Source organism: Pantherophis guttatus, chromosome 3 (genome assembly GCF_059756535.1).
Source record: "Pantherophis guttatus breed Tessera chromosome 3, ASM5975653v1, whole genome shotgun sequence".
In the NCBI taxonomy this organism is placed as follows: domain Eukaryota; kingdom Metazoa; phylum Chordata; class Lepidosauria; order Squamata; family Colubridae; genus Pantherophis; species Pantherophis guttatus.
In genome coordinates this window covers 52,016,439-52,044,267 of record NC_142065.1, presented here as the reverse complement: position 1 = coordinate 52,044,267, position 27,829 = coordinate 52,016,439, and the positions used below count along the sequence as shown (strand labels likewise).

At 38.8% G+C, this 27,829-nt stretch overlaps 1 protein-coding gene across 2 annotated transcripts; it reads right to left on the bottom strand.

Annotated features, from left to right (window-relative positions):
- Nucleotides 1-105: 105 nt before the first annotated feature.
- RAB44 (RAB44, member RAS oncogene family) lies at nt 106-27,829 on the bottom strand. 2 transcript variants are annotated; one of them, XM_087889555.1, is made up of 12 exons: nt 27,726-27,829; nt 26,411-26,568; nt 25,654-25,800; nt 24,024-24,114; nt 12,307-12,438; nt 10,910-11,004; nt 8,468-9,612; nt 6,883-6,964; nt 4,959-5,073; nt 3,356-3,457; nt 2,375-2,451; nt 1,062-1,578 (listed from the first exon to the last, which is right to left on the bottom strand). In XM_087889555.1, the coding sequence occupies exons 2-12, from the start codon at nt 26,512-26,514 to the stop codon at nt 1,491-1,493; spliced, it is 2,178 nt and encodes a 725-aa protein (XP_087745681.1). In that variant the 5' UTR covers nt 26,515-26,568; nt 27,726-27,829; the 3' UTR covers nt 1,062-1,490. The 2 variants fall into 2 exon arrangements, with proteins under 2 accessions (XP_087745680.1, XP_087745681.1); XM_087889554.1 differs by lacking the exons at nt 24,024-24,114; nt 25,654-25,800; nt 26,411-26,568; nt 27,726-27,829 and adding an exon at nt 17,852-18,230 and having other exon boundaries at nt 106-1,578; nt 12,307-12,355.

Genomic DNA, 27,829 nt, shown 5'->3' with positions numbered 1-27,829 from the left:
AGCACAATGGCAAGAGTAGGATAAATCTGCATCTTTCTCCCCTCCCCACTTCTCCTCCTCTGCATGTCATTAAAATTCTATGGAGAAAAGAAACCGAACCGTGTATTGGGAATAGAGTACTTTATTTAAAGTTCTATGAACTGCAGCTGTACATGGATATCATATACTTAAAAATGAAATTGGTACAGTATAAAAGAAATATTATACATTAATGGCAATTCAATACCTATTTGCTTTATCATTCTTATGCCAATATTTGTCAGGACAAGGACGTCATAACAGAAAAATACACACTATGATATGATATGCAAAACAGAATAATAAGCAATATAGATAACTTTCCACAGATTAAAATCTTATTTACCATCATTTGGGAATCACAAAAAAGACCCACCAAATTGTATTAATAAGCAGAGGAAACTCTGTATTAGAAAGAGAAAGAGGGGGGTAGCTTAATTAAAGACAACCCATGCTGGTATTTCTCAAACTTGGCAACTTTAAGATGGGTCGACTTCAGTTCCCAGCATGCTGGCTGAAAATTCTGGGAGTTGAAGTCCTCTCATCTTAAAGCTGCTAAGCTTGAAAATACACTGCCATATGCTGAACTGAGCAAGGGATAAATATTGCTCTAGAAGCCTGGAGAACTGGAGTTGGAAGGGAAAAAGTGATCTGGATCATCTTTGCCACAACCATTGAAAGCTAAACTGCTGCATGAGATTCAGGTGCTCAACATTTCCAGAACTCCTTGTGACTACTAGTTCTGTAAGATGCATATGAGGCCAACCTTTCTATTAGATAGCATACAGTAATTTCAGGAGGTACTTTGGGATTTTCTCTAGGTGAAGAGAAACAGACAGATATATAAACGGGGATGGGGTGGGAGACAACACAGCAAAAAATGTGAAATATTGTGGCTATGTGAAGAATTATAGGTGGTTCCCTCATCTAATCTCAATGTGCAATACTTCTTCCATTATTTTTTCAAAAACCAGTATTTGTTGTTGTTCTTGTTCCACAATCCAAAACATATGAAATAAACATTTTTCCCCCAGCACTGGCACTGTTTTCAATACAGTCTCTTTAATGAACGTGTCATCCCCTACAGCAGAGCACATACAATTGTCTTTTTAATAGATATATTTTAATGAGCAATGTAAGTGACTTGTAGTATTATTATAGAAATCACAGACCCCTAAACCAGGTCTGTTGAATTAGATGGCTGAATGTAGGGGAAATAGAGTTGATTTCATAATTGTTTGGCAACTTTCCAATGGAGAACAGTTTGAGAATCTGTAGTGGAAAGAACAGGTCAGGGATCCAGAGTAACTCAAAGTCTGAAATCTGTAAAGTGATGACCATCCTCAATTTTCATCTGAGTGGCACAACTTCTTAAATTATACAAGTTGGATTCAGTCCAGGTTCAAGAGGACAAACAGTATACACAATCACGCAGTGGACACAAGGATCAACAGCCATTAGTCTTTTCCACTTTATAAACAACAACTTCTCTTATTTTTAAGTTGCACTGACAAGTCTAGAGCCTTCTTTTTTAATTGGTCTTCCTGAGTTTTCATCAACCTATTATAAATACAGAAACAAATAGTCGGTAGACTGTTTTGCATGCTATATAGCAATAGCAATACCACTTAGATTTATATACCGCTTTATGGTGCTTTACAGCCCTCTCTAAGAGGGGGCAATATGCTGAATCTACATATTGTTCCTCATTTTATCCACCTCGGAAGGATGGAAGGCTGAGTCAACCTTGAGCCTGGTGAGATTTGAATTGCCAAATTGCAGCCAGCCGGCAGGCAGCAGAAGTAGCCTGCCATACTGCACTCTAACCACTATGACACTATGGCTCATATTTTCCAATATTTCTGGGACTATTTGAAGTAACAGGTCTCTTTCATGCAGTCTCCCCTTAAACAAAAAGTATACAGTACCGAAGTTCACACACATTCTCCCCTTTAATAAAAATAGTCTGGGTATAACTGACATCATTGTATTCCACAATGAATATTCAACAAAGTTTCGGTAGGAGATGACCAGATTGAGTCCAAGGGAGGAGTCAAGCACATCATCAATCTTGAGTCCCTTCGCACCCACAAGAGATCTAAGTCCAGCCCACCTTGAATTCCATTGACTCTTATCTACCACAAATTTGCCTTGAGCATTAGTAGCTTAGATTCTTGTAGAGAGTGTTAACATGCAATAAACTTTTATTCATTCACTATGTCCTGATTTTTTTGCCCTTGACAATTTCACTAATTCATTCACTGCTTAGGAAGATCTCTATTGCTATAGGTTTTTGGATGAGAAATGTATGAGTTTTTCCTTACAATCTAAGTAAGAGCTGGCACTAATTACTCACCTGACTAACTGTACTATGGATTCTCTGACATTGTAACCTGAAGCAGCACTGCATTCATAAAATGGAAGTCCATACACCTGGCACAAAATATGTAAGAGACAATGATGACAAGGAACACATACTTGTTTCGAACTGACAGATTTTACACTTAAATCAGTGGTGAAATCCAAATTTTTTTACTACCAGTTCTTTGGGCGTGGCTTGGTGGGCGTGGCAGGGGAAGGATACTACAAAATCTCCATTCCCACTCCACTCCAGGGGAAGGATACTGCAAAATCCCCATTCCCTCCCCACTCCTGGGAGAAGGATAATGCAAAATCTCTATTCCCACCCCACTCTGGGGCCAGCCAGAGGTGGTATTTTCTGGTTCTCCGAACTACTCAAAATTTCCGCTACCGGTTCTCCAGAACCTGTCAGAACCTGCTGGATTTCACCCCTGACTTAAACCCCAAAACTGAATCCAATTTTCAGTCTTGCTATTTTATCTGGAAGATGCAATATATCACAGTGGATATTATCAAATGTTTGTATTTTTGTTTTGGATGGAATGAAGTAGAGAAGCTGAGTCCCCCCCCAAAAAAGGTTTTGTCATTGGCAAGTAATTTGATTGAAATGAACCCACCTGCCAATGTCAATGAAATACAGGTATAAATGCCAATGAAGTTCCCTATCCTCCTTTTTAGCTTTTGTATCCTGTTTTAGTGTACCATCAATATAGGCCTATACTATTATTATTTTTCTATTTCTCCCGGCAGAGAGTAAGTCTTGGACAAATGAATATAAAAGAGTTAGGGCCAAGGCCAGCATTTGAACATGTTTGTTATAATTAATTTAACATTTCACCAAATAATTTATTAAACATTTTATTAATATTTTATTTAAAGTAATTAAATTAGTGGCAAATGTTTCCAGATAGCATCAGATTATTTTTACCATCAGTGGAAAAATAATTAAAATAAGAGAAAAAGCAGGGAAGTGTACCTTGGCCAAGTATGTTCCATTCTCTACAGATACTCTCCTTTCCACACTACAGTCCGTTTTGTTACCAAGCAGAAGGACGACGACTTCAGCTCCAGCTCCTTCCTATGAGGGAGCACAGAATTTTTCAGATATTAAATGAAATCAAAATGCTTGATTAAACCTTTCAACAATAATGAAAGAAAATATATTGGGATTAAGTTTCTTAACTATTAAAAAAAAACAGTATACTCATTTACTTGGAGATATAAAATATGCAAGATCTACTTTTAATTGCCTAATTTTTTACATTTAAAACAATGGCTAGTTTACAAATAGTTGTTTTGACAATGGCTTATTGCATAATTGTCAATGATTTGTTTCCCCACCACGTAAGTCATAGACCATGCCATACAAACCATTTCTATTGAGATTCTCAGTTGTCCAACTTGGTTGCCTCAAAGGTGCTTTTTGAAAAGGCAACTGGATTTCTTTGCTTCTTGAGGAAGATGTTTCGCTTCTCATCCAAGAAACTTCTTCAATTTTGTTCTAACTGAATCATTCAAATTCATCATTCAAATAAAGTCAGAACTGAAAAAGTTTCTTGAATGAGAAGCGAAACATTTTTCTCAAGGAAAAAAACAAAATCCAGTTACCTTTTCGAAAAGCACCTTTGAAATACAATTTCCAATATATATGTTTTTAAAAGTTTTTGATACAGTATTATATCTATGCAGCAGCTGCTCGGTGCCATATACTTTTAGCTAAAATTTCTAAACTGTATTAGAGTAACATCACAGAGATTGATCCTGGCGAATAGATGGGGAAGAAATGGAGGTAGTGACAGATTTTATTTTCCTGACCTCGAAGATCACCGCAGATGGGGACTTCAGCCAAGAAATTAAAAGATGCTTGCTCCTGGGGAGGAAAGCTATGACATATCTAGACAGCATACTAAAAAGCAGAGACATCATCCCGCCAATAAAAATGTGTATAGTCAAGGCTACGGTTTCCCCAGTTGCAATGTATGGCTGTGAAATTTGGACCATAAGAAAGTCTGAGCACCAAAGAATTGAGGCCTTTGAACTATGGTGCTGGAGAAAACTCCTGCGAGTCCCTTGGACTGCAAGGCGATCAAACCTGTCAGTCCTAGAGGAGATCAACCCTGACTGCTCTTTAGAAGGCCAGATCCTGAAGATGAAACTCAAATATTTTGGTCACCTAATGAGAAGGAAGGACTCACTGGAGAAGAGTGCTGGGAAATGCTGGAAAAGATTTAGGGCAAAAGAAGAAAGGGACAACAGAGAATGAGGTGGCTGGATGGGGTCACTGAAGAATTAGGCGTGAGCTTAAATGGACTCCAGTGGATGGTAGAGGACAGGAAGGCCTGGAGGAATGTTGTCCATGGGGTTGCAGTGGGTTGGACATGACTTCACAACAGAGATTGAGCTGCAATCCTTAATGTATTTATCAAAGCAATAAATACTGTCAGAAGCAGATTATGTAACCACACACAGCACCGACCAGTATTTTTCTCCCTAAATTGTTTCAAATTTCTAAGAATCATCAAGATCTAAATTAGAAAACTGAGATTAAACAACAGTGGAAAATATTGTTTATTGTTTACCTGGACACAGTTCAGCCAGTACCGCACATCTGTAAAACTGTATTCTGAGGTGATGTCATACATCAAAATAACTCCATCAGCCTTTCGGAAAAACTGCTTGGTGATACTGTGATATCTGTCAGGAAACATGTGTTATTTTTTCACAAATATGTATGTGCATACAGTACATAAGTGTGTTCATACTGTACATACTGATTCATGTGCATGATTGTGTATGATAAAAAAAATTAAAATCTATCATATATTTTCTTTTCAATTTCTTGGAACCTAATTTTCTTTAACAACTGAAACAGAAGGGAAAAGGTCTTTAGAGTGTATATGTTGTTTAATTTATTTAATATATTTAATATGTTGTTATTGTTAAGAATAGAGCAACATGGTGGCCTAATGGTAAAGATGCTTGCCTCCCATTCGCAAGGTTGAAGGTTCAATCCTTGGTAGAGGCTGATGTTTTTCTTCTAGGACCCAAAGAAAAAATATCTGCTGTGAACTCTGCATGGCATCAGGAAGGCACCCAGCCAGTAAATGCTCGGCTCCATTCAGTCACCCCGACCTCTACCCCAAATTAAGGGATTACAGGATTGTAAAAAGGGAGTTTTGTTGTTAGGAATACTGTATGCATATATGTACATACTATGACTATGACATACAATATCTTTTAAAGTACACAAAGCTACAAATTTCATAAACTATACCAGACAACTATTTTAGGATGGATGGATAGATAATTTCTGGATCACAGAATTTAAGTATTCTGCTACATTGGTCAGGACCTCATAAGTACTGTGAGTAACACTATTCTGGAGATCCCACTTTAACAAAGATTCTTAAAAGGCATATTAAGAATGGCCAAGGCCCCGAATCTAAATCTTATAAGGTAGTCTTGAACTTATGACAATAGAGAAAATAAAGAATTTTGGTTGCTAAGCAAATCATTGCATGACTAGATCCAATTTTGCAACCATCTTTACTGTGGTTTTTAAGTAAATCAATGTGGTTGTTAAGCAAATCAAGTAGTTATTAAGTCAATCACCCAGTCGTTAAGTGAACTGAGATTTTGCTGATTGGAAACCAGCTGAGACATTCACAAATCATAATCATGTGACTACAAGACAAATGTTGTAAATACATGCCAGTTGCCAAGCACCCGAATTGAGATTGTGTGGGCCGCAAGGGTGGTGCAATGGTTGTAACTTTGAGGACGTGCTGTTAGTCACTTTATCCAAGGCCATGGGCACCATTGTTAAACAAGTCCTTAAGCCGAGGATTCTCTGTAAAAAGGGATTGAGGGGTGGATACATTTATCCTTGAGATAAGGGAGTTACGATTGCACTTTTCAACCACTTGATAAAGAGCCTTTATCCCGCAAAGAAAGACATAGAATAATGACCTTAAATTACAAAAGGACTCATGGGATACAGTGTTAGAAAAATCTTCAAAAGGTAACGACAGTTCAACGTTGGAACTAATTACCTGGAGAGGCAAATACATTTTTATGATATGTTCATATAAAGGTTAGATCAGTGGTGGGATTCAAGTAATTTAACAACCGGTTCTCTGCCCTAATGATTTCTTCCAACAACCAGTTTGCCAAACTGCTCAGAAAGTTAACAACCAGTTCTCCCAAAGTGGTGCGAACCTGCTGAATCCCACCACTGGGTTAGACAGCTTTTAGTCAGAGATGCTACAATCTGGCTTCTTACATTGATTAAGCAATTGCACTGAATTGCTGAAATGACGTGAACGGTTGCATGAATGATCTGCTGATGGGAGTTTCCCTTCAATAACAGAATTTGCAGTTATAAAGCCATGCAACAGTTCTGGGAACAAACATTATCCATCCAAATTAATCGCACCAGTCTTGAGCGTAGTCCAAAGTCAGTTTCCTAACATTTTGTCTTTATTTTTGCAACCTTTATACTACCTTTCTTGTCCGGCTGTGTCCCACAGACGTAAAGCAAAGCATTTGCTATCCAAAAGCAGGTTTTTGATCCGATAGTCCATTCCTACAGAATACAATGCAATCATTTACAATAGAATTCAGGTCAAGCTTCAAGCTGGCTCAAATAAAACAAAACAAAGAACCCTGAGGAATGCAAGCAGGAATTTTACAGATAGGAGTAGAATATTGAAGATCAATCATTTTGCAGGTGTTAATAAAATCAAGGTTTTACCTAGCATTGCTATTTGCAGGCAGAGAATGACTTTGGATTGTCTTTCATGTTAACTATAACATTAAAAAGAAAAGAAATAGAAGCTTATGCAAAATCCTCCTAGGAGAAATGAGATAATGTAAAGAAGATATACATCCTCCCTATGTTTTCCTTTAAAAGTGTGTACAGTTCAACTTAATAACAGAATAATAACAGATTAACAAGGTTGGAAGGGGCCTCGTAGGTCATTTAGTCCAAACCCCCGCCCAAGCAGGAGAGCCTGTGAACATTTAAAGCATGGTTGTCCAACAGTATTATAATGCAAGGAAGGAACAACATTAGATATACAGAAGAAAAAAATAATGTTTTCCATTATTTATCAGAAGTCCTACTTAAATAACAAATGTGCCAGGACAAAAGGAATTCACTCTATTGGTGCATTATTTATATAGCACATCCTGGCACTTAAAAGGGCCACGTTGATTGGAAGATGCCTCCAGTATACAAAAAGTTAATTATCTCCAAAAGGGACCCTGACAGAGGCAATAGGAAGCGCAATGGGACAGCTCGTCACAGTCAACTCGCTGTGGGACAACTCACCACAGGACAACTTGCTGCAGGACAATTCGACAATTCAATTTAATTATTCAAAATAATTTTCAAAATAATTTTAATTTTTGTCATTCAGATTTCATTTGGTCCTTCTTTTGGCATCATTTCGCTAATGATTCTATTCCACTGCTTCTTCGATATTGGTGAAACTCTTGTCCCGCAGCAAGTTGGTTATGGCAAGTTGTCCTGTGGCGAGTCAGCCATGGGGAGTTGGTTGCAGCAAGTTGGCCGTGGCGAGTTGGCCGTGGTGAGATGGAAGTAGAATCAGAATTAATAGTAGGTGGTATTCAGTACAAACCAAGGGCTTCAAATCAGAAAGAGTTACCTCTTTGTATGCATAACATGAGCCCATTTTAAAAAAAAAAAAAACCCAAGAAATCTGTTTTCCTTCAAGATATTGAAGGAGTTGTTTAGCTCCATATAGCTAAAATGTTTATCTTTTCTTTTTAAAAAATCCTACTTTGTTAAAGAATAGTTCCAGCTAAAATTTATTTGCATCCTGTTGGGTTACATTTGAATAACAATAAAAACAGCTATTATTTATGCTGTTATTAATGTAATATTACATTAAAATGACACTTGCTGTCATTTATTGGTCATCTGGATTTCTGTAACCCAAATCTGATAGTTCTATTAAAAGAGGCATAAGTCAAAGCAAAATCAAAGAAACAAAGAAAACAAAACCAGACTTTTCAAAAGGAAAAACCTATATATTTTCACATGATTTTCAAGCACGATTCATACCTATAGTTGCAGTCACTTTTGCTTCAAAAGAATCATTTTGCAACTTGTTTAAAAAGGAAGTTTTGCCAACATTAGAATCTCCTACAAATAGCACATTATAAAAGTGATCTGGATGAGAATACAGAATGGCCGTGTCTTTAGAAGTTTCTTTATTCATTTGGCAATCACAAACTTCTGTTCTAACACTGGTTTCTTCATTAAATTCTGCACTGACCTCTTGATTCTTCTTACACTCAGATGGACCAATCCATCTTTCTCTTCTGCCTTCTGATGAGTACATCTTTAGCCTTTCAGCAAGTTCTGTGTGCGTTCCTGGTCCAAACATATTCTGTAACTGACTGCTTGGATTATGCCCTGCTGGTAACTTGGGTAGAGCCACCTTGGGCAGAAAATACTCTGATGGCACATTTTTCAGTAGAGGATGTTGAGTCTGAGATACCTTTCTATCTAGAATTTTCATTTTTGCAGACTGGTTTGCCACACCTTCTTCAGTGGATAACTGTGGAACCTGAATGGTATCCTTGTGTTTTAAAACGTTCTTTTTATGTTCAGGTTGGGTTTCCCCTTCTAAAAGTAGAATCCCACTTTCAATTGGGCTTTTCTTGTAGTCACTGACCTGTATTGCCGAGTCTGAATAAACAAAAGGTTGAATCATGGAAACAAAGCTTTCTCTCAGTGTAGGCTCTGTAGTTTTGACTTCCGTTCTGATTTTAGAAAAATTCGCTCGCTTCATCTCCAGATCTCTGACTTGTACACGAACTGGTACTTCTCTAAACTGACCTCCTGCTTCTGAAATAGCCACTTCAGAAATTCTATTTTGTATGGTTTTGTTTGTTGAGCATTCTTTTATTGGAGACAGAGGCATTATATTTTGTTGAGAATTTCCATGATATTTAATATGATCCAAGGGCTCTTGTTGAAAACCAAAATCATACATTTCTTGATAACGGGATCCAGACATTTTGTTCTGTGCTGCAATAGCCTCATTCAACTCTTTAAACAAAGAATTTGTATCTGAAGGCTCCTGTAGAAAGTATTGATCTTCATCTACAAAAGGCTCTATCAAAGGATCCTCTTCAGTGGAAATCATTCTTCTACAGGATTCTACATCAGCTTCAGTCATTGATGTCAAATCATCAGATGTCCTGTCACATCATTAACAATACAAAGGAAAAAAGAAATGAGTGCTCTTAAGGATACAGATCCTGAATTCTGAATTCTAGTAACACAAAAGTACCTACCAGGAATATGGAATTCCTACATGCATTAAATATCCTCTAGCCTATCCATTATTGAATGAGTCCAGGTTCAACTCCACCTTGCCATAATGGTAGTCCTTGAGTTACAATGGCAATTGGGACCAGAATTTCAATCACTAAATGATACAGCTGTTCTGTTCTGCTCAGCTGTAAAGCACAATGTCACATGGCCCCATCACTTAGCAATGGCAATCCCTGGCACATCATTAAATTCCTGGGTCATTAAGCAAGCACCAGCATACAACTTTCTGCCTGTTTTCAATAACCAAAATCAGTGGGGAAGCCTGTAGGAAGTTACAAGTCCCAGGCAGCTCAAAAACAGGCCAGCGGACAGGTAAGTGGGAGAAGGTGGGAGAAGGAGCAAGGGGGTGTATGAGTAGCAGGGGAGGCATGACAGAGGTAGAGGGGTGTTTGGGGTGGCTGCTGATCGGTGGGAGAGGGTACACAAGAGTGCACAAGTGGCAGGGGAGGCATGAGGCAAGCACAAGGCTCAGGGAAGATGAGTGAGGGTGCATGAGTGGCTGGGGAGGCACAATGTGAACATGAGGCTCAGGGACAGTGCGGGAGGATCTGTGGGTGGCTTGCAAGGCTTAAGAGCAGAAAGGTTGGGAGACGGAGAGCAACTTCCAGTCATCCCTTCTGGCTTCTCCATTGACTTTGTTTGTGGGGAAACAGCAGGGAAGGTCACCAATGGCAATCACATTGCTTTGAGGACCAGCCATAACCACCATTTGTTCAGCTCTGTCATATGATTGTTGAACAAGTGGTTGTTAACCAAGGAATATCTTCATTTACCCTTATTAGTATTGGGGGGAGAGGGAATGACTTCTGCTTTTTACTAGCAGCAGCAGTAGTAAGAAGTTTGGAGCCCAGTTCATCAAGTAATAATTTTCTGTACCGAAGGTAGATATCCACTTTTGCAGAAGATTCAAAGAAGTTTTCTTTAAGGGTTTTTTTGGTCTGTTATAAAACACAGTCTGAATCGCTTTTTCCTTTGTTCTCTAGCATGTGAGTTAATGGATAATGGAGGCTCAGAATTCAAACTGGTTTTTAAGTTCTTGAATACACCTGTTACTTCACTCTTGCCTTAGAAGCTCCTGGCCCCACCTATACAGGAAACTATTCCTTTCCCTTCTATCCTATCTTTATATAAAAGCTGTTATAGATGTGTTTTGACCCTTACTGTTGTATAGAGCTATCCATTTTATCCTCATTCAGAACATATTCCATGTTCACCTCCTGTTGAGAGAAGATTGTCTCATCTAAATTCACAGGCTCCTTAGAGAAGGAAGAAAGCAAGAAGAAAAATATTTAAGATTAATTCTGTATTTAGTTTGTGGGGGGAAATGCAAAATACTATTCAGCATGATCTACTACTGTGACTTTCCCAATTTCTAAAGAGACAATTGTGCAGCTTTTCTTTATTTTTGATGTGATAGGAACCAATGGGGAACAAAGGCAAAAAAGCACAGCTCAAGGACTTTAAGAGCCCAGCAGCAATATAATCTTCCGCTGAATCAAAGTGTTTCACATACATTCCTTTCTCCAGCAAGTGAATCAAACTTTTAAACTTTATTATCATTTATAAGAAAATAGCATAAAAGAAAAGTATTTATTTTCCAAGCTCTTCTATCAGAAGCAATTCCTATAAGGAAACACTTAAACATCTTCAGTGGGACATTTCATTTTTCTGCAACATACTTTGGATTTGTTGAAGATTCTTTATTAAAGCTTTAAAATCATCCATAAAACTAGAAATAAATATCATACTATCAGATTAAATTTACTTGCTGATGACTACATATGTATAGGAGTGAAAATCATTTTGGAAATAATAAATGAAACCATGACGTATCCATCTGCAGAATTTCTAGAAAGTAGCATAGCAATAGGAAAAAATCAAATAAAATAAATACTTTTTGAACTTTATTGTAACTTTAATCTAAACTTTATTGATTACAGCTACCAAAGGTAGGCATAGCATAAGGTTAGATATGTACTTCAGATAATTTTTTAAACTACAGTATTATTTTTAAAAATAAGCAAAATAGCTAAACAACATTCTGTATACCCGATGAATTAATTGTAGTCCATGAAAGCTTATGTAAGAAATAAATGTATTTAATTTTAAACTTTTAAGTGCTCTTAAAGAGATTTTGCTATGGACGCTCCACTAAGATTGGAGTTTTTTAATATGATTTTTACAAAATTGTTAGCTATTAAAAAAGAATATAGAAGTTACATTAATAAAATTGTACATGCTGCAGTTTTTTCTTTTCTGTTAAAGCTACAAAGATGAAAGATGAGAAAAGCTGTATCCATCCATCTACCTGGATCACTGAATAAATCTTATACAGCTTATACAGAATAATTAACTTAGAAGGGAATCCATTCTGCTTCTAATCAAAGGACACAAAGCAAACAGTGGCTCATATAGAAACACAGGAAATGAAGCTTAGTGAAAGCAGAAGTTGTGTCCTATTAAATTCAATGACCAACTAAACCTTAGATATTATCAGAAAGCTACCTCCAGTATTAATTCAGAAGAAAATGTTGGTGTCAGCAATGAGCAAATAGTACCTGCGCAGAGTGAGGATCCTTGCTGGTGTCTCCCTCCATTTCTGTGTCTCTGCAAAGAGAAGAAGGAACATAGCACAGATTTTTCCATTTCTTCCATGCACCTTTGTGAATTGCTTCAGTAGAGATATACACCTGGCAGCAGGAATACAGTCAAAACTAATAAAGTAATGTGTAGAGAGGATGGAAATACAAATGATGGTGCAAAGAGAAATGGGTGTTCTCTCAAGGGGTCAAGGAAAAGAGAATAATCACACTGCATCCCTAATAAAGGTTTTTCAAAAACAGAACAGCCTCTGAATATTTATTTCAAGACGTGTTAAGAGTACCAGTACAATTAAAATGCTCTTTTTCCTGCCATAACTCCACATGCTTATCCCACCTTTTTGTGCAAAATTATTGGGGGATGAAATTGAGCTGTTCTATGCTTACCAAGTTACCATGGTGCCTGTGGAGCAAATTAATAGATATTGATGGGAGTGGGTGTTTTAATGTTGCAAGACTTATCCAGATGGGAAAAAAACCCACAAGCATTTCCATTAGCTAAGAAGTGTCTCATTCAGTCCTGCAAATAATCAATCTGTTTCCTGCACACCTTAGCCTTTCTTCCATGATGGAACTCAAAGAGATGTGCGTTTGTTTTTCATATTGTTTGTCAGGAGTACAGAATATATGTCCATGAACATTTTATGGACAAAATAGTGAGAATATACTTCCCCTTCACTATTGCTTCAGTTCATTTTCTGCAAGAAATTTGAAAATGATCTTTCATTTTCTTCTCTTCTACCCACTAAAAAATCCTGAGAACAGAAAGCAAAACTCATTGTCCTGTCCTGAGTTGTTAGAAATCATCCTGCAGTAGCAGCAAGGAAAAAAGCCATCTCAAATCTTCCAAACTTTTGCACACAGTTGATCTCCTGCCAAGTGGTGTAGCATGAACAGGTACAGAGCCAATCCAGGAGCAGCAGCAAAACAAAAAAAACCAACCTCGCAAATTTCCTGTGGAAGTGTCTTAAAACAGCATAAAACAAAAATTAATAGTGAATAAAACATTGTAGTTTTATTTTATCAAAATGCTCAAAAAAGTTTGGAAGATCTTCCCCCACAAGGGTATCACATAGGCAATAAACTGACTTGTAGCAGTGTGCCTAAGAGAGTAGATCTTAAAAAGAGACTTGGATTATCAATTTATGGTTCTAACCCTCAGCAACTTTAAGATTGCTGGTTTCATGCTCCCAGTAATCTCCTGCATTGGTCTTTTCATCCTGTAAATGGTAAAGGTAAAGGTTCCCCTCGCACATATGTGCTAGTCGTTCCCGACTCTAGGAGGCGGTGCTCATCTCCATTTCAAACCCGAGGAGCCAGTGCTGTCCGAAGACATCTCTGTGGTCATGTGGCCGGCATGACTAAACACCAAAGGCGCATGGAATGCTGTTACCTTCCCACCAAAGGTGGTCCCTATTTTTCTACTTGTATTTTTTACGGGCTTTCAAACTGCTAGGTTGGCAGAAACTGGGACAAGTAACAGGAGCTCACCCCGTTATGCGGCAGTAGGGATTCGAACCTCTGAACTGCCAACCTTTTAATCGACAAGTTCAGCATCTTAACCACTGAGCCACCGTGTCCCTCTATGTTTCGTCCTATATGTATGTTTTATTCTGTAGGAACCCTCAAATCAAATCTGAGTCCTTTCAAGTCTCAAAGCAGCCCTGCATAAACATTGCAAATATACAAAAAGTTCCAACAAAATTCACTTCTAACCTATACAATCCATGCTTTTACAACATTTACAAAAACAGAACCAAAGAAGCAATTAGGTAGCTGAGTCAAGGCAAGTAAAAATTCCCACCATTGCAAACATTAGCATTATGTGGCAAAGTTCAAAACAATTTTTTTTAAAAAAATCAGGATCTCTCATGGAATCCCAGTTGACAAAAGCCGCTGTAAAGATGAGAGCAAAAGTCGTTGCTTTGTGAGAGCTTTGTGTCGTTTGACTCCAAATGATCGATATTAGAATCAGCAGGTTTTTATTTAACGTGGAGCTTTTGAACAAAAGAAGACCCAGATGTCACTTCCTGTTTGCTGCTGGCCGCCGCCAGACGTTCCTTTGGGATCGTCAGCTTCCACTGCCTGTCAGAGCCGCCTTCACAACGGAACGGCGGCTCGAAAAAACTCCGTTCCCATGAGGAAACGGAGATAGAGCCGGCAGGGGTGGGTAGAACTCTCTGCAGAGTCCCAAAAGTTTTTCTTTTACTTTTGGGATGGAGCGGATGAGATGCCCCATATCCCCAGCCGTTGCTCCGGGCTTTGGGAGACCTCTGCTAATGCAGAGCCAGGCGTCAAGAGCAAGCCTGTGAATCTAACAGATTACTCAAAGAAAATGTGAGCTGGACCTGTAATACTGAAGCGCAAGTATTTTACTTATCTTTTAAAAATTACTTAAGAGAATAGAGGAAGAGAAAGAGGAAAAAAGTTTCTTTTTAAAATGGCGTCTGCCGCGGCTGGAGAAGAGTTTGAGAGGGAAAGTTCTTCCGTTTTTTATTATTACAATGTAGCGGAATAAATACCACTGGCTACATTTGTAGACAAAACTCCGCTCCTGTTTTTGTTTTTCTCTTTTTTCCCTGGAGGCTTGAGTGTTGCTGGCTGGAAGTCTTTTGTCTTGTTTTTTTTTTTTTCTTCTTCTAACAAAGCCTGCTTAGGCGGAAATATGGCACTGAGGCTTGTGAAGTCAGACAAGCAAATAGGTGGGGGGGATTCCCCCACCAAGAATTTAAAGCAATATGTTTTAACTCTTCAGTCCCAGAAACCTGATTTTAATATAATAGAATTTCTCTTAGAGGAGATTGAAAGAAGGGATGAGATTGTGAATCAGCAACTTGAAAAATTTAAGCAGGAAACTAAGGAATTGGTGAAATCCAAGTTTGACTTTTTGCAGCAAAAAATTTTAAAATTGCCAGAATTCATGATTCGGTTGGATACAAATATTAATTTACTAGAGTCAAAAATGGATGAAATTCAAGATAAATTGGACAATAGAATTCAAAAAATTGAAAATGATTTGTTAAATATTCAGGATTATAGTTCAGAAGAAAAATTTAAAATGGATGCTGACCAAAAGTCTGGTAATGTAGCATATCTGGAACAGAGGATTCAAAAAGAGGTTCTAAAGATACAATATAATTTCACAGAATATGCAATAAGACTTAGAGGTTTGCAGGAAAATAACAGAGATGACTTAAGGAAAATATCTTCTGAATTTCTAGCTGGGATTTTAAAGATTCAACCTGAGGAAGTGTTTTGTAGGATTGACAGAGCTTATCGAATAAACTCTTGGACTGCCAAGCAAAGGCAATTGCCTAGAGATGTGGTAATCTATTTTTCAGATAAAGAAATTAGGAATAAAATTGTGCAAAATTCCTTCAATTCTAATTTGCAATTGTATGGAAGAAAGATTTGGATTTACAAGGAACTCCCACCTAAGATACTAATGGAAAGGAAGAAATTTGGCTTTCTGGTGTCTGAGTTAAAAAGGAGAAATATTCAATTCCGGTGGGACGTCCCAGTTGGTATTATATTGAGATATCAAGGAGAAAGATACCAGTTAAATACTGTTGAAAGGGCGGAAGAATTTTATCAAAATAGGTTGAAAATGAATTTAACGTCTTCAGATATAATACAGGATAAGCAGAAGGAGCTGGAACTAAAGACAGAGACTGTACCAGATAAATTGCCTTTGGATTTATCGGATACCCCAGCTGGATTATCTACAAATTTGAGAGAAGTGCCATCTGATTTTAATGTGATGACTTATCAAGGCAAGGACAAGCATGGAAACCAATTAGAGGATATACAAGGGATAAAAAAGAAATGCGAGACACAAAAAATTAGGATGGAGGTCAAACCCACAAAAAAAAAGAAAACAAAAAAAGAAATAGGTTGTACAAAAATAGAAATTTCTAACCCAAGCAACAGTGAAGCCAGTGATTTTAAAATATGAATGATTATGTGAAAACATAGAGGAGGCGACATATTGGTTAATATCATCCTGAGGATAGTGGCAGATCTCTGCATTGCCGTAATTTTGGGACATGGAAAGAGCCTCAAATTGATGGTTTTGAATTATCTATTTTGAAATTTCTTTTTGTGTTGATAAATATATTATAATTATCTTGAATTATAAGGCAAGAGAATCACATTGGGACATGCAGAAGATCGGGCTGTTACCCAATACGATGATGGAAATTAATAATCCTGATGAAACCCACAATTATTATTATATGGAATACAATTATAATGTCACTCGGGTGGTTGTTTTTACTTTTATATATATAAGAAGATGTTTACTACTGATGGGGGCAGATATGATTGGAGATCTTGAATAAACTGTTGCATCCGCAAGCTATGTCACCCTATTATGGATGTTGGTTTTAACAATCCAGTGGAAAGACTTCACGAAGATATTATATGGACTATAAATTTAAAGTTATTGTCTTTTCTTTTTTTATTTAGATATAATGGAATATATATATATATATATTTTTAAGTAGTGTGGGCAGTGAATTAAAGATATCAAGAATTGTTGTGTATGGTAAATTTGTAAGACAGTGGGTGAATAAGCTAGCTACAGACTGATTAGTTTAAGAAAAGGGATTTTTAAGTGATACATTTAGGGGAGTGGAGGAAATGGATAGAGTGGAATAAATGTTAAATTAGATTTTATGGGGAGCCCGCTTTGAAATGTTATTAAAGTAGGACTTATTGTATAGTTTTAAAGTGGAAGGTGGTTTTGAATTGTTGCAATAATGCATAGATATAAAACACTATTATGCTAAATTAGAGTTATTTTATAATAGTTATAGTATAATGTGTTTGTTTTTTTTTGTTTTGTTTTTTTTTCTCTTCTTCTTTTCTGAAATGTATGGATAAAGGGGGATTTATAATATTTTTAGTAAGTAAAGGTCAGTATTTTGAGGAGGGAGTAAGTAATCTGTTATGAATTAGGGTTTTTTTTTGTTACGAAGAAGTCACAGGGGGGGAAGGGTGGGGAGGGGGGGTTAGGGAGGGGGGGGAGGGGGGGGAAAAAGGGGGAAAAATTTGTATTTGAAAACCTTTTCAATAAAAAAAAAAAAAAAAAAGAAGACCCAGATGTGCTGCTGGGCCTAGGCAACAAGGACCGGGGCTCTGAATCCAGTTTTCCTAGCCCAGTGAAGTACAAAGAAGAGGGGGAAATCATTTAACAGCAACCAAATAAAAAACAAGGGTGGGAGATGCAGGAAGACTATGGTCCTCAAAAGTGATGATGCTCCTCAACAGAGGGAGAAGAGATAGGCATCATATAGCATGAGTGGCCAGTGCACTGTGCATAGAACATAGAATAATAGAGTTGGAAGGGACCTTGGAGGTCTTCTAGTCCACTCCTTTGCTAGAGCAGGAGATACCATTTCAGACACTTGGTTGTCCACTCTCTTTCTGAAAGCATTTGGGACCAACTGAAATGTGCAGACCTTCTTCCAAGGCAACCATCCATACAATTATTAGGACTCACCTGTCTTCACTGTACAGTTGGGATATTCTATCCTTCATGACATCCAGGCACCTTTCAGTCTTTTGAAGCTGATGGAGGGTTTGATGGAGCTGATTTTCAAGGCTGCTCTTGATTTGTTGCAGCTGCTGGGTTTGGGTGCTGGTCACCAGTTGTTTCTCCCTGAGACTGACCAACTGAGTTTCAAGCTGAGAAATAAAAAAAAATCCAGTAGAGCAGTAGAACAGTTTAGTATGGTGGTTAAGGCACCAGGCTAGAAACCATAAAACTGGGAGTCCTAATCCCACCTCAGCCATGGGTGACTTTGGGTCAGTCATTTTCTCTCAGCCCAAAACTTCACAAGGTTATTGTTGTGGGGCAAACAAAAGAAGAAGTATTATGTCTGCTGCCTTGAATTATTGAAAAGAACATAACAAAGGCAGAATATAATTCTTTAGTTGGCTCCGGAGGTAAAAATAGAAGGAAGGCCAGGGATGCTGCCATCTTGAGCTCTTCTTACAAGAGAAACCAGATAGTCTGATGGTGGTAAAACCAGATGGGACCTAGTTTGCTTAGGGTTGAAGGCTTGGGGGAGGATGGCAAAGTTAATGAAACAGCTGGCAATTTTCTACTCTCCCCTCAGGAGCCTCGTGTCCACCATGATGCCACCTTGCCGTGCCCAACTCACAATTATGTGTGCCAGCCTGAGCTAGGAATAGATGGCAAGCGAATGAGATGGCAGAGAAATCAGAGGCATGGGGGGAGGGGGTGTTCGGCTGCTATCCAGGCATTGCAACTTCTGTGGCTTCTCACTTCTTTTTCACCTTCTGAGCAGGGGTGAAATCCAGCAGGTTCTAACAGGTTCTGGAGAACTGGTAGCGGAAATTTTGAGTAGTTCGGAGAACCGGCAAATACCACCTCTGGCTGGCCCCAGAGTGGGGTGGGAATGGAGATTTTGCAATATCCTTCCCCTGCCACGCCCACCAAGCCACGCCCACCAAGCCACACCACACCCAAGCCACGCCCACAGGACCAGTAGTAAAAAAAATTGGATTTCACCACTGCTTCTGAGCCTTTTCAGTGGTTGTAGAGCAGGGGCAGGGAAGAAGCGGATTTATTATCCTCCACTTGCCTTTCTCCTGTCCATCCACCTTTAATAACCACTCGTCAGGGAGGCTGTTCTGCAACTGAATTTTTTAAATCTCCCAAATCAGTATCTGGGTTGGAAAAAAGCAGATGGCGCTCCACCCATTTGAAATAACATTGACCCCTCCATATACATACACACCTTTTTAAAGTAAAATGTCCTGTGCAATTAAAAACTGGGAAATGGCAAAAACTGAGCAGATTTCATCTTTTGTCACAAACAAACAAATAAATTGAGGGTTGGGGCTGGGACTGGGGTGAGGAACAGGCAATTGTTGGATGTTGCTGGATGTGACACAGTTAAAGATAAGAAAAATGATAAAGCAACCTAATGTGAAAAACATTTGTTCTGTCTGAAAACAGTTTGTTCAGCCTATTCAAAAACTGGGCCTTGATGTAAGCTTCCATTGGAAACAACCTTTGACATGTCTAAAACTCTACAGAGCCGAGGTGGCACAGTGGTTAGGGTGCAGTACTGCAGCTACTTCAGCTGACTGCTAGTTCAGCAGATCAAATCTCACCAGCTCAAGGTTGACTCAGCCTTCCATCCTTCCGAGGTGGGTAAAATGAGGACCCAGATTGTTGGGGGCAATATGCTATTTAGTATACTGTCTTTGGTGTAAGCTGCCCAGAATCCTCGGAGAGTGGGTGGCATAGAAATATGAATAATAAAAAAATAAATAATAAAAATAATAAAACTCCTCCAGGGATCACTAGGGACCAAGTGGCTGGGGTTAGGCAGAGGAAGTGATAATGTTACTAATATCTGAGAATGAATATTTTTCAACTAAGCTATACATAAGTTTATTTTTCTTTTATGTTTCCACCTAGCGCAACTCTGTTCCATAGGTAAACAGATCTCTTCAGTCTTGTGACCTCCCAAAGGACTGCATTTTGCATAACTTCCACCCAATGGGAATTCCGAGCGTGCAATTATAGAATTATGAAGGTTGCACTCCATCTGTAATTGCAGGCAGGAAATTGGAAGCTGGCAACAAAAGCTCAAAAATACCAGAATAGTTTCAAGAGATACCTCCCTATGGCATTTCAACCTGTCCAAGAAGATCTAGAAGGGAGGACTCCCTCTGGATTCTCACTCCAAAGGAGTGTCATCAGCAAGGGCCACCAGGGAGAGTTTGCTCAGTTGCTGCCTCCATTGGAACAACATCTCTCCCAAGCTGTCTCAGGCTGTCACCAGCCTTGCAGCTTCATTAAAGCTATTAAGCCCTGAGTGTTCCAGAAGGCATTCAGGGTGGATGGGATTAGGCCCCTCCTACAGTAGTGTATGTTATGTACTTGGGTGTGTTTGTTGTTCTTAGTGGTTCAAAGGAAGAGTATTGCTTTAATCTTGTTACCGGAAAGTAGGAATGCAATCTGCTTGCTTGGAGTCATTAATAGTTAAAGCAGGTAAGAAGCCTAAGTACATAAATATTTCATAGCAAGCTTCCAAAGTGGTGTCACTTTCTGCTTGCGGTAAACAACAGCCAGTGTTTCTGCATAAAATTGAAAGTATTGAAAACAGCAGCTTCAAAATGATGATTTGAAACAAAGGACAAGCTTCCAGCAGGTGGCGCTGCTTCTGTTTCAAGAAATTAACTCCTATCAATCAGGATGACAAAATAAAGTATATTTTTCAATCTGAAAGTGGAAAAATGCCACAGTGCTGTGAAAGATTGAAGAAGTGGTTGCAATCATATGCTCTTGCTTACTTCGTGTCCCACTGATATTTTACCTCTTTTTGATCAATGAGGGAATGCTGAATTTCCTGTTCTCTAACATCCAATTCTTGCTGCATCTCTGTGTAATGCAACTGACTCCTGGCTTTACTCTGCAACAGTAAATTGTAATGAAACTATAAGGTTGCAAAAAACAAAAATCCCAACAACCAGCCACCCTAATGCATTTCTATACATGAAGCTTGTCTTCTATAAGTCAGGCTTTGAAGAGAAGGTTATATACCTTTGGAGAAATTGTCAGAAATTCAGGTTTCTGGACAGACTGGCAGCCATAACTCTTCCATGATAATTTATTCTATATCCATCCGCTCTTGTTTTGTGTTCTGGTACCCAATGCTCATGGCCCTCTCTGTGGATTTCACTGTTGGGTCACCCATCCTAAAATATTTTTACAATATTTGGAGTTCCCCACTGATACTTCAGTATTTGGAGTTCCCCGTTGATACTTCCTTATTATGCATGGATGGTGCCATTGTGACAACATAACAATACACAAAGATTAACTATTCATTAATCAGTAAGCACATAGAAGAACATAAATAAGCCCTAGTGTGGCTAAAATGAATATGTAATATTTAATGTAGGGGCACAATGGCTCAGAGGTTGAAGACACTGAGCTTGTCTGCTGGCTGCCTGAGTTCAAGACTAGAACGCCATGCGACAGGGTGAGCTTCCATTATTTGCCCCAGCTCCTGTTCACTTTGCAGTTTGAAATCATGCAAATGCAAGTAGATAAATAGGTATCACTTCCATGCGCCTCAGCATATAATCACGCTGGCCACATGACCATGGAAGTGTGTTCAGACAACACTGTCTCCCTCAGCTAAGAAATGGAAATGAGCACCACCCTCTAGAATCAGACATGGCTGGACATGGGAAACCTTTACCTTTAATATTTAATGTGTGTTGTAATGTAATGTTTAATTTCAGCATCAATGCACAGAGAATTCCACACTTTAATGTTTTAATGTAAAGTGATACGGTAAATTCATCTTGTATTTACTCTAGAACCAACACTGAAAAGTAAGAGAGGTGAAAAGCTATAATAGGAAGAGGTACTGTATATGTCAACCAGATTTTCAGCCAGATTTCTCCCTACATTATAACTTTCAATACCTGCCCTGGCTGAGGCATCATTTAAATAATGAAGTCTAAAATACTAGAAGGTACCACATGGCAAACTCAGGATATATTCCGGAAAATAAACAAAAGGGTGAGGAAAAGCATGCAGCTTCTGCCTTCACCTGCTAATTTCTGTCAAATAATTTAGAGTACAATAGTCCTTGACTTACGACCACAACTGAGCCCAAAATTTACGTTGTTAAGTGAGACAGTTGTTAAGTGAATTTTGTCCACTTTACAACTTTTCTTGTTATAGAACTCGTATTAAGTGAGTTACTGCAGTTGTTGAGTTAGTAACACAGTTGTTAAGTGAATGTGGCTTCCCCATTGACTTTGCTTGTGAAGGTGATTACAAAACCCCGGGACACCACAACTTTCATAAATATGGATCAGTTGTTAAGTGAATGTGGCTTCCCCATTGACTTTGCTTGTGAAGGTGATTACAAAACCCCGGGACACCACAACTTTCATAAATATGGATCAGTTGCAAAGTGTCTAAATTGTTATCACATGACCATGAGGATGTTGCAACGATTGTAACTGGGAAAAAATGTCATAAGTCACTTTTCCATTGTCAATGTGAACGGTCCCTAAATGAATGGTTTTAAGTCAAGGATTATCTGTTTTATAGTCAGATACTTTATGTGGCCCTTTCCTTCTAATTTGGAAGGGGAAAAAATGAAAGAAACTAATATACAAATACATATTTAAAAGAACATAGAAAAAAAGGGTAAGGGAGGGACCCTATAAACAACACAATACAAGTACCTAAGTAACAAATTTGTGCTCCTCCCTAGGAACATGTCTGCTTTAGCTAGAAGAAAAGAAGCTGGTTATGGCTTTACAGCAGGGGTCTTCAAACTACAGCCCTACATTCTAGGGATATGGCCCACAAAAGCCATTAATCCAGCCTGCGTGGGACCACGAGGCTGCCCCACCTACATCACCCCACCTACCAACCCGCCCCTACCCGCTTCTGGAGGCCAAGGAGGCCAAAAGCAGGATGCACGGAGGCCTCAAGAGGCCAAAAATGGGCACATTTTTGGCCTCCCCAGCCTACAGAGAGACAGAGAGAGAGGGGGAGGGAGACACACACACAAACAGAAGTCCCTCACCCCCCACCCCAGCAGCCACATCCCTTCACTAGCCTGCTTTCCACTCCCAGGAGCATAACAAATTAAAGTTTAATTTATGTGTATTGTTTAATGGACTGCTAAATTGGCCACACCCACCCAGTCATATAACCACCTAGCCACACACACCCAGCCTGTCGGGGGGCCCCAACAGTCTGAGGGACCGTGAATTGGCTCCCTGTTTTAAAAGTTTGAGGACCCCTGCTTTACAGAGTCCTTATATTTTCACTACTTCAGGCTAGGTCAGGGGAAATGCAGAATGACTATTTCAGGGAAAGGGAAAAGATTTGTATTTTTGTACTGTATCTTCTTACAGTACAAGAGAGGGAATCCGTAGTCTTGAGACATTACAAATTGCAATTCCCATCATCTCACTCCCTTATATGTTGAGAATTGGTACTCTATTCTTTTCTGATGAATGTGAAGTTATTAAACATTTATAATACAATACATAAATTCTCTTAACATACAACCTGAAGTAGAGGCAACTCAGTTCTGAATGCCCTTCTGGAGAAAGACATTTATTCCTCTTCCATTTTTTGAATATTGGGTGCTCTGATTTTCCTGGACCTTTCATGTTATACATTTATTTAATTTTTACAGCCTGCCTCAATCAAAATACAACATAATAAAAGTATAAAATGGTACACAGATATAAACCAACCCACCAGCTCCAAGACACACACTGTTAACAATGAAATAAGCTTGAAGGTTTGGAGGAATAGAACTATCTTCAATCCATTTTCAGGAGGAAGGAACTATTTGAGGAAGGAACTTTATAAACACCTCTGGAGTTTAGAAATTCCAAAATGGGGAGGGGAAAATGACTGCCATGGAAAAGGCCTCGTATTTCATCCATGTCCTCACTGGATGGCCAGATTCAATTCTGCTTTTGTTGAAGAGGAAGATAAACACACCTTTCCCTCCAATTATTATATAGGAAAGTAATCCCACATTACGATGTTGCAGGTAAATTTGCCCCAAGTTATTGAGAAAGGGCAGATTTTTTTCAACAAAGGATAAATCCTGAGAACTGGCATGGTCCAACTGGGCACCTACCTCATTCTGCAGTTTTTGTTTCTCCCCCTCAATTTGCTGCTCCATTTCCTCATATAGCTTCTGCACCTTCTTATTGTGATCAGATATTTGTCTAGCAGAGTGCCAATAAAAAGATGTTAAGGGATGTTTATGCACATGAAGAGACTTTTCAACTGTTACTACACTCATTTATGTTCAGTCTGCTCAGTAACTGATTTTACAGGAAAACTGTTCTGTAACCCTAGCCCAACCTCACCAATTCCCTTAAGGTCGACAGACCAGAGGCCATTGGTATGCCCACTATTTCTTCTACTGCTATTCCTTATATTTTTCCAAAGCAGCCTTTCCCACTATAGCTATTCTTAGCTATGTTGGGATTATCATTCACAGATGTTGCAACAGTTCTGCAGAGCCCCATTTTAGAGGAAGTTATCTTAAAGAAACAAAGCTGTCAATGAAGTCCTTATTTACTTATGTTTACTTTGTTAAAACTAGAGGGTCATATATAGTGCCAATGTGTAAAAACAATAGACCTCATGAAAAATCTCACCTCAAGCATTTGCAGCTATCAATAATGGCTTCTAATTCCCAATTATTAACTTCTTCTCTCCACTTCACTCAATTATAGTTTACATGAGGAAAACTTGGCACACTAGATTGGCTACAAAACACTAATCCCTGAACTCAAAGTTCTCTAATCCCAGGTGTATGTGCTGACCTCATATAACATACTGAGCCAAATCCAAACAAACAATGCCAAGGCTTAAACCAATATGCCGGTTCAGCAATTATGTATTAACTCTGCTAATTGTAGCTTATCTGACAAACCATAGTTCAGCAAAATATGCAGGATTTGTGAACTCAGGCTTTGTCTCTTGATAAAGATTTCTGAAGCTAAAATACTTGCCTTCTTTGCCCACTTCTGATGTAGGCATGGTTCCTACATTATAAAAAACAATGGTTTATTTTAAAAGCAACAGTAGCTATAACATGCTATGCTGTATGACCGTGATGGCGAACCTATGGCACAGTGCCACAGGTGGCACGCGGAGCCATATATTTGGGCGTACGAGCATTGCCCTAGCTCAGCTCCAGTGCGCATGCACATGCTGGCCAGCTGATTTTTGGGCCTCCCGACCCACCAGAAGTCGGGAAACAGGCCGTTTCCGGCCTCCGAAGGGCCTCTGGGGGGTGGGGAAGGCTGTTTTCATCCTCCCCAGGCTTCAAGAAAGCCTCTGGAGTCTGGGGAGGGCGAAAAACAGGCCTACAAGGCCCACTATGCCATCACATGCCAAAAGTGGGGGACGTGGGGGGGTTCACGTGCGCATGCACGGGGGCGGGGCACATTGAATTATGGTGTGAGCATGCACATGTGTGACCTCCGCACTCCCCCTGCTTTTGGCATGTGACGGCAAAAAGGTTAGCCATCACTGCTGTATGATTTACAGATCTCATGACTATATTTTGCACATCACACTAGTCATCAACAAATCAACCACCACAACTTAGTATGTTATATAATTCAGGTACTGAGTTTTTTTCCCCATTACAGTTCCATAGTTACTTTTCCTAGAATTGTGTTGCTTTCCCCATTTTAAAAATCTGTTAATGAAAACACATCCCATATTTCCATTTCTATGCAGTGACCTACATTTTCAGTAGTAACTGTATCTTCTCTTTTTCATGCTTAGCTTCCTTGATCAAGTGTGTCATTTTAGCCAAGAACTCCTTCAGATTTCCCAGCAGATGTGGTTCTGCTTCCCAGAGCTGCACCCAGATCTTCCAGATTTCTGACTTGCTACAATAAGAGGAGAATTTATAGCTTCCTGGTCAATATTCTGGTTCAATTGCTTTTATTATTTTATCTTATCCTAGTTCTAGTTGAACATGAATAAATCAGCATGGAAATGTGCATTAAGGCTGAAACGTTTATATTGCCAGCATTGAAATATCCGTATTTCCATATAAATTATCTTGGAAGTGATTCATTTACAGGTAAATCACAAAAGATCTTGGGTAAATAAGATATAATAATATATATGCTAACTTGATTTCAATCACATCAATTGACAAGTGTAATGCTTGCTGCTGGTACTTAGTGTTCCACATAGCTGAAGATAACAGCTGCAAAATATGCTGTAAAGACACGTAGGGATATCTATGAAGATAAATGGGATATCTAGGGATAGAGGGCAGGAGGAGTTACATAAACAAGGAAAAGATTTCTACCTGTGCTAAACTAAGCAGCTAAAACTAATTTTGCTGGAAAATCAGAAACAGATTTTACACCTCATTGATGGAACTTGGGAGATTTGTATCAAATCCATTTCTCTTTCATTCCCATCCTGCTTCCATTTAACTGCGAGAATCAGTATGAAACATATGTAAAACGATCATATTGTTCTTACTCTTCAAAGACATTATCAGCTCCCAGTTGGTTAATGAAAGACTCAAAATGTTTCTTCTCCTCACTATTAATTTCCTCCAGGGACAAGTTTGAAGTTGCCTTCATCAAAGCTATCTTCCTCTTCCTTTGTTATCAAGATCGGTGAGCCCAAAAAATGCCCTGCAAATAAACAAATGAAATCATGCCATATACTCATGTAGCTGAGTACAGTATCATGGAGCTACTATATGAAAAATCCTTAGTGCTAAGGTTTCTCAACCTTAGCAAGGTTGAAGATGTGTGGACTTCAACTCCTTGATCTCTACCTCCTCTAAGGCCACCTATAAGATAAAATGAAAGAAAAGCGGGAAAGTGGCACAAAAGAACTGACATTTGAATTTTTATCAAGACTTGTTCATTCACTATTGAACTCCTTAACCACACTAAACAGAGTAACTAGAAGCTTCACTTTACCTGCATTTCAGACCGTGGAAAACTTCTTTGCTTTCATCAATCCCAGCTCTTTTCCATAATTAAATAACCCTTCTTCTGAGAATATCTTTATAGGTTTTCACAGGGACTTCTTGCTTCCAGGGACTAAGTCTAAATGTTCTGCCATTAGCCGACATTCTCTACTTGAACATGGTTGACAGCTTGATTGGGTGGGGAGGGTATTTATCCTTAATGTTTACATCTTTAGTAGCCTTATTATTTTGACATAAGAGACACACGTGGCACAGTATTAATATTTAACTGCACTAACATTTCACTCACAAACTTTTGTACAACAAATTAAGCCTTAGTTAATTGAGGCATAGTTTATATAACACACTGAACCACAAATTAATTTTTTCAGCTGGCTGAATTCAGATAATTCAGAACTTCAATCTAAAGAATCCCAGGGTAATTTAGGGCGGTGTTTCTCAACCCCAGCAATTTCAAGAAGTGAAGGGGGGGCTTCAAATTCCAAAATTTACCAACTAGCACGCAGGCTATGGAATTCTGGGAGTTGAAATCCACGTAACTTGAAATTGCTGACTCATAGAAACACCGGTCTAAGGCAGGGGTGTCAAACCTACAGCCTAAGGCCAGACTGGCCACACCCAAACCAATTAGCGAAGGGGGGAAAGTCATGATATGTCACATGAGGATGATGTGATGACATAAGTTTGACACCCCTGGTCTAGGGTATTGTATAAATCCAAGCATGGGTAACCGATCGAAGTAGATTGTTCCAGGTGTACAATATTGATGCATTTGCTTGTTAATTGAGACATTTTAAATTAAACTCACTCAAAGGTTATAGAAATTAGAACCAGGAATATAGATTTACATACTTCAGCATCCAGTGTGGACAGTTGCAGAAATTTCCTGATCTAGTAAACATTCCTGGGTTCTGAAGTGATTTGGCTACCTAAGGATGCCAGTAGATTTCCTGTAC